Raw genomic sequence first — 14,688 nt, 5'->3', positions numbered from 1 at the left:
GTAGAATTAGATACATTATAGAATCTAGAAAATTTTAAACATCTGTTATGAATTTAAACTGGCTTAATAATATAGGGGGATATTTTGAATAACCTTATATGTCATTTATAATGTCATTTATTTATAATGAATCCCACAGTTGTACTGAATAATTAAAAAGTAATGTATCCTAGGACTATTCTATTTAAGATATGTAAAGTTCCAAGCAATATACATATTTTTAAAAATCTATATATTTTAAGCCATGCATTACATAAGACCTTTTGTGAATCCTTCATTAAATATTCTGTATATGTTGATTGACATGGAGTTTTAAAAGTTACCTTCTGAGTAATTGTAAGCAGAACTTGATTCACAATAGTGCTTACTGCTTTTTTTTTAATCCATTAATCTCCCAAGTGACATTTACATATATCTATGAATTATATTAACTACTTCATCTACATTTGAATACAAAATTACTTAAATTGGTGATAGAAAGCATTCTTTGGGAGGTGAGAGTGAATTGACTATTCCCTTTTAGTTTAGTCCAATTGAGTTTAATATCACAAAATTCTTCATATCTTTAATATCACAAAATGCTTCATTCTTTTAATAATCATGGATATGTTTTCTTTTTTTTTTAAAGATTTTATTTATTTATTTGACAGAGAGAGATCGCAAGTAGATAGAGAGGCAGGCAGAGAGAGAGAGAGAGGGAAGCAGGCTCCCTGCTGAGCAGAGAGCCCGATGCGGGACTCGATCCCAGGACCCTGAGATCATGACCTGAGCCGAAGGCAGCGGCTTAACCCACTGAGCCACCCAGGCGCCCTGGATATGTTTTCTAAGGCTCAAATTTAAGATCCAACTGCCCAATGGATATCTAATCATATATTATACGATCTTAATTATGCACAGTAATGAAACCAATTTAAAATAATCACAAAATAAAGAAAGTTGGACATTTCTGAATTACTTCAGTGAATTCCTCATCCTCTTTGAAACAATTTTATAATTTATTCCATACATAAGTTCTGAGCACTTGTGCTGAAAATGCAACCACTAAAAGAAAAAAACCTCATATCTCTCAAAAACCATAGGCAATCATAATTATATATATACATATATGTATCTCAATATCGGTAGTGACAATGAAATATTTTTATACACCAGTATTTTTCAAAATAGAGTGTTTAACTAACTTGAAAAGGATTTATTTTTATAATTTAATATGCATGAAAGTTGTTCATTCCGCATCAATAAGTGTCAATTAAAATATTTACATTTTGAGTTGAAGAGAAATGGGTCAGATATGTTTGCCAGCCTTCAAAATATGTTCCTCTAAATCATAAGGCAGGCATTTCTGCCCTTAAAATGCTTGGGGATCTCAGGTTGCAAGTAACAACAACAAACTATGGCTCACTTAGCTCAAGGTATAGATCTTGGGTAAACATTTAATTTTGTTAACTTCTGTCATATTCCCCCCACCATGCTCAGAGCCCCACCTCTTAGGTCAATGCTAAGAGAGGACAGAGCATATCAATTGATATTCCCATCAGGACATACCACAATGACAGAGCAGAAATTTCTCCAAGAGGGGAAAGTGGGCATTGGAGGAAAACTTTATTGGAGGAAAATTCCATCTATGAATAAGCTTTGTTCCCCCAATTCATTTTTAAGTCTGATATTTGAAGGGTTGATAATGCCTTTTTTGACCTTGGACAAGAACTTCAACAAAGTTGGGTTTAGAGCTCCAGAAATAGTAATTTCTAGTAAAGCTGCTGCATTTAAAATTTTTTTTCTCTTACTGTGTGAATATGGACCACATAACATTTATAAAGAACCTCTGTTTTATCATCTATTAACTACTTCATCTACATTTGAATACAATATTACTTTAACTGGTGATAGAAAGCCTTCTTTGAGAGGTGAGAGTGAAGTGATTATTCCCTTTTAGTTTAGTCCAAATAAGTTTAATATTACAGAATTTGCTTTATGGAGATTTAAGAACTTCCCTATCTGTATCATTCAGTTCTGGTGATGATCATATAACATTTCTAAAGTGAAGGGTGAAGAAAACATTGTACACCTATAATTATATAAGGAATCAATGATGTACAATGAGGGGAAAAGCCAGTAAGGACACAAAGATGAGCCCATTTCTTTTTTAATTATTGAAATACAGTTCTGAAACTATACAAAAGATATGATCCTGGTTTATGATTTTTGAAGAATGATCAAGAAACAAAGGATTAAAAAAAAGAAACAAAGGAGTAAGGCTTATCTACCTTAAGCATAAAAAATATAGATTTCTATTCAAGCAGATTTATTATTTTTATTCCAAGAATCAGACTATTTCTGGGATACTCATTGGGGTTGGAGAAGTAAGGCTTGATGAAGGCTATAGAAATGGGTAGAACCATGCTTGCTCTAAGATAGAGGAAATGGGAAAGAGTAATAATGACTGGGATTTATTGAGATTTCTATACAAGCTGAGCCTCTCCATGCTTTATCTCATTTAATCCTCAGAATACTGCAAAGATGTAGGAACTTTATGTCTGTTTTAACTCTGTGGAAATTGAAGGGGTATCTATCAAGTAACTTACCAAGTGAGAAACTAGTCTTCAAACCCAGATTAAGCTGGGTTTTAAGAACCCAGATTATCCTTGAAGCAGAAGACACCTGCTCTTCTTTCTCTTAATACCTCTCTTACTGCCAAAGATAGGAAGCAAAAGGAAGGGTGAAAGCATTTTGTCTGTAGGGGCGCTCTTTTAAATCTGTGTGTTTATGTGCACATGACCTAAACAACAGACACAATTCCATAGTTGGGCAACAGTGTCTATGTCCAGTTTAGTAGTTTCATCACTTTCTGGCACTCAAGTCAGTTATGACTAAATGACATAATTTTTTGAGTTGGCTGATGCAGTTTAGTAATTGGTAGAAGAAAGGAGGAGAGACTTCTAGTAATATCTCTATTGGTAGCCCTGCTGCAAGTAGTCAATGCTCACAACCTGCAGTGCCAGAAAGATGAGGTGCAAGGGGTCCATACCATTTTTTGGAAATATAGCTATAGGCTGCAGTGGGAGTGAAGTAAGCTTCTTCGGTTCCAGTGAAACACAATCCTTTGTTATGCTGTTTGAGAAGCGCTCATTCTTGCAATCAACTGTGGTCCATTTAAGAAGAAACTTGATTTACCTAAATTTTGGAAGAGTGAAAAGCACTATACAAATGATGAATTTTATTTTTATATTTCATTAAGCTCCAGTAATTCCAGAGTTGGCTCTTATGCTGCCAAGTTATTTTTTGCTCGTGTTTTGTGCATGAATTCATTCGTATTAACAATAGTACTGAAATTGATCACTGCATTTCCATTAATTATCCCACCCATTTTGGAATTTTAGGAAATGTTATGCTTAAAACATCTGGGAACTACTCTCACTATAGGCACAAATAATTACTCCATTCGTTAGTTTAAAATTCTGTAAGACTTATTTATCATTGTGAAAGATTTACAAGTATCCAGATTATAGTTGATTGATTTTTATCAGTCACTTTTGAGAGAAAACTGCTCTCCTGGATTAATTAAATTGAGTAAATTCTAATGGAAAAGTTTAGCCTCTATCCTTAGACACTGCATTTTCCACTGAGAGAGATTATGCAAAAGAGCATTATAAACGCACTAAAATCTGACATTTGAAAGAATTTGTTATGGCCCATTATTTCATCTAACAATGAAAATGTAGAGGCAGCAGACGTGAATAAATCAATAAGTGTGCTTTTGCTGCAGAAGCCATGTTTTTGGTTTATTCAGCACTGTAGTTAATGCATCGGGGGGGAAATAATACAATTTTGAGCGATTTATAAAAACGTTTTTCTGATTATATCGTCTCATTGTTTATAGCTTTTAACAAATGTAATATACTGATTGTGGTGTTTTGAAAACATAAATACATCTTCCCTTCTGATGTACTCTTTTTCTACTGATTTATGGTATATCTGAATAAATGCATTATTACTTTCAGGTGGGAAAGGTGGAAAAAAGAAGAAAAATAAAAACTCTTCTAAACCACAGAAAAACAATGGATCGACCTGGGCCAATGTTCCTCTACCTCCTCCCCCAGTCCAGCCCCTTCCTGGTACAGAGCTGGAACACTATTCAGTGGAACAGCAAGAAAATGGGTAAAACGATTTTCCATACCAACAAAATTCCCCAGGCTCTCCTCTTCTCTTTCTCGTACCTTTTTGTCTTTATCTGTGTTCCTTACTGTTTTCCCTGCCCCCTTCCCAGCCCGTTCATCACCCTCCTCCCACCCCCCTTTTGTTGTTTGCACTGTCTATGTATTTTAGCTGATAAATACAACACAGCACATATTGAGAACCTAGAATCCTTGGCCGTCAAGTGCTTCAGATTGTCTGCAATCATGATAATGCAGCCTCCATTTATAATATTGCTTGTTAGTTTGAAAGCGAGTACCCACAGCAAGAGCCGCTCCTGAGCGGGGCTGAAAAGGAAATTAAAATAACCTTCTTCATCATCTCTCACAGTGTTCTAATGACTTAGTGTCTGGCCACAGCAGAGGATCCACTGTTGAGCTCCATCCCATGGTGTAATTGTAGCGACTTTAATCATTAGCTGTGATGGGAGTTTTGGGGCCAGAACAGTGAAAGAGGTTCAAGCTGATGCACATTCTGGAACAAAACCTCTCGAAGTTAGAAAGTGGCCTTCAAGGGCATTTAAATGTGACCAGTTTCTTTATTCATTCCCAAATATGTCTCAAGAGTTAGTGTTCCTCTGTTAACGTGTTAAATTGATTTAAAGCAGAAAGACACTGATACTTTTTATTTTCTAATTAAAAAAAATAGCAAATTAAGAGAAACATACCGAGTCCTTTTTTTTTTTCCTATTTTAATAATTCTAATTGCTCTGTTTTCCTCACAATTTCTGGGTCCCCACCACTTTTGAATGAAACTCATAAATGCATAATAAAGACAGCTTTTCTTTTTCCAAGTTTCTTCAAATTTTGAAGTATCTAGATGTTAGGACTCTTCAGTTTATTTGAATAATAACTTTATCTCCTGTCTTTTTTTGTGTAAAGAGCACATGCACATAGTTTTTTGGTTCCATCTCCTTTTCTTTTAAAACAAGTGCTATCTTTGATGTCTGGGGTTAATTTTTATTTATTTATTTTTTTTTTTGAAAGGGGAGAAAGAAAGGAGAGACAGAGGGAGAGGGAGAAAGGAGAATCTTAAGCAGGCTCCACGCCCAATGCTGGGTCTGAAGTAGGGTTCGATCTCAGGGCCCTCAGATCATGACCTGAGCCACAATCGAGAGCAGGACACTGAACTGATGAGCCACCCAAGTGTCCCTCCAGGCTAATATTCTTTTTTTTTTTTAAGATTTTATTTTTTTATGACAGAGAGATAGTGAGAGTGGGAACATAAGTATGGGGGAGCTAGAGAGACAGAACCAGGCTCCCAGGTGAGCAGGGACCCCAATATGGGGCTTGATCCCAGGATACAGGGATCATGACCTGAGCTGAAGGCAGACGTTTAATAACTCAGCTACCCAGGCACCCCTAGATTAATATTCATAATTGGAACTTTCTTTTTTTTTTTTAATTTTATTTATTCATTTGACAGAAAGAGAGAGATCACAAGTAGGTGGAGAGGCAGGCACAGAGAGAGAGGGGGAAGTAGGCTTCCCGCTGAGCAGAAAGCCCAATGGGGGTTCCATCCCAGGACTCTGAGACCATGACCCGAGCCAAAGGCAGAGGCTTAACCCACTGAACCACCCAGGTGCCCCAGAACTGGAACTTTCTATGTCACAACTTTGTTTCCTTTAAAAGACCTCATTTACCTTTTTTTTTGGTTATGTAATACATATACATATATACTATAATATATACATTATATAAACAGATGATAGATATGCATATGTGTATATACATATTCATACACACATACACATATATTCACATACATACCTCTATATTTTCTTCTCTACATATTTTTGAAAGATTTTATTTATTTATTTAACACATAGAGAGAGATCACAAGTAGGCAGAGAGGTAAGCAGAGAGAGAGGGGGGAAGCAGCCTCCCTGCTGAGCAGAGAATCTGATGCAGGACTTGATCCCAGGACCCTGAGATCATGACCTGAGCTGAAGGCAGAGGCTTAACCCTCTGAGCCACCTAGGCACCCTCTACATATTTCTTTTTCTCCAAAGGTCTTCACCTGCTTTTGTGGGATATTTCCCATATATATGCATAGCATTATTATTTTACTTTTTTAAAATGTTCTCATTCAAAATAGGAAATTAAGAGCACACCCTCTTTTCTCTGACTTTTTAAAAATGTTAAACTTTGCACATGACCTTATGTAAAACATATCAGTAATGTAAATGTACCCATGCTACATGGAGTCTGTTGAAGAAAAACCAAATGTGTGAATTCCATAAGAAAAGATGATTACAGGGTTTAAGAATCTGCATTTTTTCCTAAGATTTTATTTGTCAGAGAGAGAGAGAGAGGGCATAAGCAGGGGGAGCAGCAGGCAGAGGGAGAAGCAGAATCCCCACTGAGCAAAGAGCCCAATGTGGGACTCGATTCCAGGACCCTGGGATCATGACCTGAGCTGAAGGCAGATGCTTAATGGACTGAGCCACCCAAGCATTCCAGTATTCTGCATTTTAAAGGCTATAATCAGAAAATTGGAAAATAGAGCTTGTCAACTGGGAAGAGAAAATAATACTATCAAACATGTATTAAGCATAAAGTAGATAATTTGGAATTTTTCTTTTCTTTTTTTCTTTTCCCACTAGGTCTACTTAAAAAACAGACTGCAATAGCTATTACTCACTGAAATAAAATTAATTCATTCCAAACAAATGCTAAACTTCTCACTCTATTTTATTGCCCAGCAGTAGAATTGAAAATATCATTCCGTGAATGAAATAATACACATTGCTGAAGACTTCTATTTTTTTGATATAAATTATTTTCTGAACATCAAGCCATAAAATAGAAAGTTATTTCTGGATTATTTTAGTATTTAACCAGGATGTATGCTTTTAGAAAATCTTTTCTTTTGTAAAAGATTTGTAGAAATTCATTTGGTACTTTAGATAGGTAAAGAAATATATATTTCCATTATATATATTCAAAATCTTTGTAGATTGGATTGGTTTTTAATAACCTTTGAGTTATTTGCCTTAAGTATCTAGTATTTTCGGGGTGCCTGGGTGGCTCAGTGGGTTAAAGCTTCTGCCTTTGGCTCAGGTCATGATCCCAGGGTCCTGGGATCGAGCCCCACATGGGACTGTCTGCTCAGCGGGGAGCCTGCTTCCCCTCTCTCTCTGCCTGCCTCTCTGCCTACTTGTGATCTCTGTCTTTCAAATGAATAAATAAATAAAATCTTTTTTAAAAAGTATCTAGTATTTTCTGAAACAAAAATTTTCACTTTTAACCAAAATAGTAAAGTCTTACCTATCACTAAATTGACAGCAAAATTCAATTTTCTTTTTCTTTGGACTCCATTTCTTGATATATTCTTTATACTTTTTTGTTTTCTAATGTGAAAACCTCAGAATATTGAAAAAAGGGGCAGCTGGGTGGCTCAGTCATTTAAATGTCTGAGTCTTGATTTCAGCTCAGGTCATGATCTCAGGGTCCTGAGATCAAGCTCCATGCCCAGAGGAGAGTCTGCTGGAGATATCTCCCTCTCTCTAAGTCTTCCCTGCCACCACTGCCCTCCACCCCCACTCATGCGTGTGCTTGTGCCCATTCTCTCTCTCAAATAAATAATAAATACATGTTTAAAAAAAAGAAAAGGAAGGATTTTTGAACACTTCCTAGATTATTTTATAATGTGCTATTCATGAAACTAACATTGAATATTTTACAAATGAGTTCTTCTATAGAATTGTTTATATGCTTTGTTTTGAAACTTGTGCAGGTTTAAGGTTCTCTTGAAATACAAACAAAAAAAACTTCAGAAATCACCTTTTAGTTATGATTTTTTTTGTCATAGCAATCAAGGATTCTGCAACTGTACTTCCTATGGTGATATATAGGTTTTCTTTCTGCTGTTCTTAGCATATCATAATAGAGAACTTATCCAACATACATTTTTTTCAAGTACATAGTAAATGCTATGCCCAGTGCCAGGAAAAAAAGCAAGAGAGATGAAAGAAACAGATACATAATTATCCAGGAAGATCTAGGTCACAGAAGTGATAGGTAGAGACCAGAAAACACATAAGCCCCTGTGCGCACACACACTATTTTATATAAACCCTAGATGAGCAAATATACAAAATAATAATTTGTATTTTGGAAAGGATAACCATTTATGCCAGGTATAAGGTTGGGACAGTCCTATAGAAGCTCAGTTTTGGTGTGGTGCCTAAATAATGAATTCTGGAACACTGAAAAGAAATTTAAAAAAAAAATTCTGTGAAGTGTGTAAACCTGGCGATTCACAGACCTGTACCCCTGGGGATAAAAATACATTATATGTTTATTAAAAAAAAAAAAATTTGGAAGGGGAGGCGAACCATAAGAGACTATGAACTCTGGAAAACAACCTGAGGGTTTTGAAGGGTCAGGGGTGGGAGGTTGGGGGAACAGGTGGTGGGTAATGGGGAGGGCACGTTTTGCATGGAGCACTGGGTGTTATGCAAAAACAATGAATACTGTTACGCTAAAAAAATAAATAAAATGGGAAAAAAAAAAAAGAAAAAAAGAAGCTCAGTTTTGAAGTGAATCTTGAATCATTTGTTCACAAATAATAGCACTCAGAGTTCCAACCAGCTGTTCAGTGCCAGCTCTGAGCTTGAGGCAGAAAAAACAAAGGACAAGCAATGGTCCCTAACCTAAAGCAGCCTTGGTGCCAGAATAAATTATGAACCAAGGACTACAACAAAAGGTTGCTAATGTCACCATTTGCTGTGCAGTTGGAGAGAAATTTCCATAGCTGAAAGAAAAAAAATATATAAATGTATAGGGTCGCCTGGCTGGCTTGGTTGGTTGGGTAACTGCCTTCAGCTCAGGTCATGATCCTGGAGTCCTGGGATCAAGTCCCACATCAGGCTCCCTGCTCGGCGGGGAGTCTGCTTCTCCCTCTGACCCTCCCCCTTCTCATGCTCTCTCTCTCTCTCTCATTCTCTCTCTCTTTCTCTCAAATGAATAAATAAAATCTTTAAAATATATATATATATACACACACATATATGTGTGTGTATGTGTGTATGTATGTATATATATGTGTGTGTGTGTGTGTGTGTGTGTGTGTATATATATATATAATGAAAGGTAGGAAAAAAAGAATAGCCCCCATTCATTTTCCTTTATACTCCCTACTCTTCCTTGAAATCTCCATCTTATTCTGGTTTAGGTGACTAGCCTTACCTTAATTTTTTTATTCTTTAAGCTTACTACTCTACTGTAGTACTCATCGCATTGCATTCTAATTGCTTGTGTGTATCCTTCAGCAATCAGTACTTGCTGTATGAGGTTTGAAATATTTATAGACTAAGAGATAATCTGAAAAGGTGTCTTGTGGCCAGTTGTGAAACCTTGTCTGTCATATAGGGATTTTGACCTTTGGATATAGATGATGAATTGGAGTACATGAGGCTAGGGCAGGTAGATAACATTTGGGATACTACAGCAGAATAGCCAATAGCTTAAAAAATGATAAGGCCATAAGATAAGGCAGTAGGATGGAGGAAAGGGATAAATTTTGGAAATATACCTAACCCGGAATAATCTCAATCTTGAAAAGATGGTCTCTTACTTTTTATTACAATTACTTTATTATTACAAATTTTATTACAAATTTATTACAATTTATTACTTTTTATTACAAATTTATTTAATACTGTTTCTAAACTTTCAATATTATTAAATTTCTTTCTAAGCCTTTCTGGGGTCATTTCCCCCCGTAGAACTAAGTACCAAAAGTTACCAAATCATTGTCCAGATGGAAAGTATTTAATTGTTAATTTAATATTATGACAACAATAGTAAATGTTCTCTCTCATCCATATGTCTCTCAGCTTGTTAAAAAGGAATCAAAATGTATTCCTCCTTAGCTATAAATATAATGTATTTTTATTATTATCATATGATGCTAGTAAGAATTCAGTAGGGATTCAATAGAAATCTGACGTTTTGCTTTGTTGCTATACTTAAAGATTGGCAAGCTTTTGTGGGTGTTGAACTGTATTGTATTTTTATTAGTAATTCGGCATTTGTATGTGGCCTTTAGCTAGTTCACATGCAACATTGATTTGTTGTCATCTTTCTTATTATTTACCAGGCAAGACAGATAATATGATGCCTCATACTTCATTGACAATATAGAAATGAAAAACAAAACAAAACCAAAAAAAAAAGCTTTTCTAGGAATGGTTGGCCAAAAGACCTTTGGTTTGGCATCAGGAGCATTTTCAGTCTTCTTTATGTTACCACAAGAAAAAGTTGAGGGTGCCTGGGTGGCTAAGTCTGTTAAGCATCTGACTCTTGGTTTCAGCTCAGGTCATGATTTCAGTGTCATGGTTCTCAGTGTCTTGAGATCAAGCCCCATGTTGGGCTCCTCCACTCAACACAGAGTCTGCTTAAGACTTCCATACAACACCCCGTGCTCATCACAAGTGCACACCTTAATCCCCATCACCTATTTCAACCATCCCCCCACCCACCTCGCCTCTGGTAACCATCAGCTTGTTCTCTAGAGTTAAGAATCTTTCTTGGTTTGTCTCTCTTTTTTTCCCTTTGCTCCTTTGTTTTGTATGAGTGAAATCATATGGTATTTATCTTTCTCTGACTGACTTATTTCACATTACATTATACTCTCTACCTCAAGCCATGTCATCAAATCATAAACATTCTTATTGATGAATCAGTTTGTGTGTTTTCATTCCAAATCAATAAATAGGCTTATCATCTACTATTTTTAAAATATCATGTCAGGTGTGGCTAGACAAGAGTAATTGAATGTCATAATTTTAATGTAGCATAAATCCACTTGAAGAAAAGATACTATTAACATGTGAAAGGTTAAATTCTCAAAAAAATTAGACAATAGTTAAAGAAACCAACACTGGAAATGGCATAACATAGCATATAATCAATTTTCAAGTGAATGTACAAAAATGTCAGTGCAAGTCAGAAGAATAATATATCAGTGCTAGTTGGCCTCATCTGGAAAATCTTTATAAAAGATATGGAATATAGCATGTAGCTTGAAGGATTTGTAAGATTAAGGTGGATGAAACTGGAGAAGTACAGTTCATTCAAAATAAGTTGAATAATTTCAAGCAATAGACCATGATGGAAAAGTATCAGAAAAAGAAAAAAGAAGAAAAGGAGAAGGAGAGGGACAGGGACAGGGACAGGGAGGGGAAGGGGAAGGAGAAGAAGGAGAAGAAGAAGAAGATCATTATGATGATGAAGAAAACTAACCAATTTATTTTGAGTAGAAAATTCTTGTTCAGAGAAAAACCATCAAAAAATGTAGGTGGACGCTTAGACATATTTAGTGCATAGGATAGAATGAACAGACGTGAATGTTTTATTAAAACAATTCTGATGTTTCCATAGACCAGTTTGTAAGTGGTGTCAAGGATTGATTAGTAGATGGGAAAAACCAGAAGCACTGAATCCAGACAGGACCATGGGTGACAAACTTTGTACACAAAAGAATCTTTTTTTCCCTCCAAACGAAATCTGTGATCTCCAGCATATGAAACAGATCAAAATGGCATCATTTTGGAGCAATGTATTTTTTCAGGGCAGATTGGTACTTTGATAGATATTTGATGGGAATGCAAGTTTAACCAATGGTATTTTCCAGTATATAAAAACTGTCATCTGTAACATCTTAAAGTGTGCCTGCTTACACTGCAATATAGAGGACATTTTGGCAGAGATATTCTTAATATTTTTTAAATATTTTATTTTATTTATTTGTCAGAGAGAAGGAGAGAGAGCGAGCACACAGGCAGGCAGAGAGGCAGGCAGAGGTGGAGAGAGAAGCAGGCTCCCTGCCGAGCAAGGAGGCCATGCGGGACTCGATCCCAGGATCCTGGGATCATGACCCGAGCTGAAGGCAGCGGCTTAACCCACTGAGCCACCCAGGCGTCCCTTGGCAGAGATATTCTTATCAGAGCATATGAGGCTACTGAAACGTGCTCTTCAGTTCACAGCTCACCAGGTAGATTATTCAGGTAGCCTCAACAAGAGAGGAAAATAGCACTGCTACTGATGATGAGGTTTATTCCCTGTAAAAAACCCCTCAGTGACTGTCCGTCACTTACGGTCCTTCTCAGGACTGATGAGGCCCCAGGTGATGTGGCACATCGTCACCTCCCCTGCCTCAGCTACACCCAACTCTATTTGTTGGCTCTTACCAGTTATTAAATTATTTGAGTTCTTCAAATACTGTGATCTTTTCTCTTTCACTCGGCCACCTTTTAGAATAACCCCTTTTCATATAGTCAGCATAGCCTTGCCCTACCGCCGAACTAGTTTCAGCCCACCGTCTCCCTATTCCTGTGTACCTGGTATTGCTGATTACTTGCTTGGTACCAGTCTGCCCTACTGGATGCCTGCTCTGTAAATAGATGCCGTTTTCTGATACATGGTTGTCGAATAAATGGGTGATCAACTCAAGGATTTTTTTAAATAGACGTTATTTTTTAGATAGAATTTATTTTTTAAATAGACTTTATTTTTTAGATCAGTTTTAGGTTAACTACAAAACTGAGAAAAAGTACAGAGATTTCCCAGATACTCCCTGTCCCCACACATGCAGAGCCTCTGCCTCTAGCTACTTTCCTACGAAAGTGATACACTGTTAAATTGATGAACCTACATTGATATATGAGCATCATCCAAAGTCCAGAGTTTACATTAGGATTTACTCTTGGTGTACATTCTATGTGCTTGGACCAATGTATAATGACACGTATCTACCATTATAATGTCATATAGAGCAGTTGGTCATAAAAATCCTCCACGCTTTGCCTAATCATCCTTCCCTTCCCTTGACTTCTGGCAACCACTGATCTTTTTATTGTCTCCATAGTCTTGCCTTTTCCAGAATGTTATATACTTGGAATTATACAGTATGTAGATTTTTCAGATTGGCTTCTTTCACTTAGTAATGTGCATTTAAGTTTCCACCAGTTCTTTTCATGGCTTCATGGTTCATTTCTTTTAGCGCTAAATAATATTCCGTTATCTGGAGAAGCTTAGAATTTGGCCTTTCGGTGAATTTTGTCATAATTCATTTATCCATTCACCCACTGAAGGACATCTGAGTTGCTTCCAAGTTTTGGCAATTATGAATAAAGCTGCTACGAACACCCGTGTATAGGTTTTTAAATAAATTTAGTTTTAAACAAGAGAAGTAAAGACACTTGAGTAAAAATATTCAAGAATCTTCTGAACATTTACAAGTTAGCATTTGTAAGGGAGAGGATACACTTTGTGTGTGTGTGTGTGTGTGTGTTTGTGTCTGTGTGTGTGTGTATATGTGTATATATATATATATATATATATATATATATATATAAATATATATAATAGTCATTTGATTTTTCATTCCTTTAATGAAGTCTTCTATATACTAGATATTGCATTTGGTGCTGGAAATGCAAAGTTGAGAATTACAGAGTTCTTGAATTTAAAGATCTCATAAAACAGTAGGAAAAAACAGAAACAAATAATCCCAGTAGGGGCGCCTGGGTGGCTCAGTCAGTTAAGCATCTGCTTTCAGCTCAGGTCATGATCCCGGGATCCTGGGATCAAGTCATGCATTGAGCTCCCTGTTTGGTGGGGAGCCTGCTTCTCCTTCTCCCTCTGCCTGCCACTTCCCCTGCTTTTGAGTTCTCTCTCTGTGTCAAATAAATAAATAAAATCTTTTTTAAAAATATAATATGGGGAATATTTTAGAGTTGTAATCAATTCCATATGGTGGAGGCAGAGAAGACTTCACAAAACTGATGGCATTTGAACTGAACCAAAGGAAGAGCAGGAGCTCACAGGCAGATGATCTGAGAATAGTTATATATAGACCCTGAGTTTAGAAAACAATACACAGTAGGCTGATGTTGGGGAAATAGAGTGCAATTAGCTAGAAAGATGGGCTGATCAGATGGGGAAGGGTCTTTTAGGCCCTGCTAATGAATTTGAACTTTTGCTTATATTAGTGATAACCACTGAATAATTCAAAGCACAAGTGTGATGGAAATGAAGATTTTAGAAATATGATCCCTTTGTCTGTCTGGACTATAGGATGAAAAAGATGAAGATGGCGTCGCAAGAGACTAGGAGAGCTAATGGGCTAGTTCACACCAGAATGATTCTGATCTATGATTATGGAAGTAAAGGGGAAGTAAGAGACTCGGTTTATATTTAAGTAGAATTTATAGGACAATTACATTCAGCAATATTGTTTATCCTATCCTTAAGTCTCCCTTTAAAGGGCTTTTTTTGATTAATGAAAATAATAGTGTATGGAGAAGGTGTAAATAGAAATACCACTGAGAGACATGTCACAAAGAAAACTGTTTGGATTAATTCTCTATATTCTCTGACCAGAGTCCTTAAAAGCACCCTGTTTTTATAAATTGTTATTTTCCCTTTTAATATATATTTTATTAGGCTAGCTTTTGAACTTCTACTTTATGGATTTTAGATGTCA

General features: G+C 36.2%; 1 protein-coding gene across 25 annotated transcripts in view; it reads left to right on the top strand.

Annotated features, from left to right (window-relative positions):
• Positions 1-14,688, top strand: part of ROBO2 (roundabout guidance receptor 2) — a 1,322,570-nt gene that overhangs the window by 1,277,976 nt on the left and 29,906 nt on the right. For all 25 annotated transcript variants that reach the window (XM_046002527.1, XM_046002529.1, XM_046002535.1 and 22 more), the window contains one exon: positions 4,002-4,158. In XM_046002527.1, the coding sequence (XP_045858483.1) occupies positions 4,002-4,158 (157 nt within the window). The remainder of the gene's footprint in view (positions 1-4,001; positions 4,159-14,688) is intronic.

This window comes from Meles meles, chromosome 4 (genome assembly GCF_922984935.1).
Source record: "Meles meles chromosome 4, mMelMel3.1 paternal haplotype, whole genome shotgun sequence".
In the NCBI taxonomy this organism is placed as follows: Eukaryota; Metazoa; Chordata; class Mammalia; order Carnivora; family Mustelidae; genus Meles; species Meles meles.
Note: the sequence above shows the minus strand (reverse complement) of the source record. Positions and strands in the feature narration are given on the sequence as shown.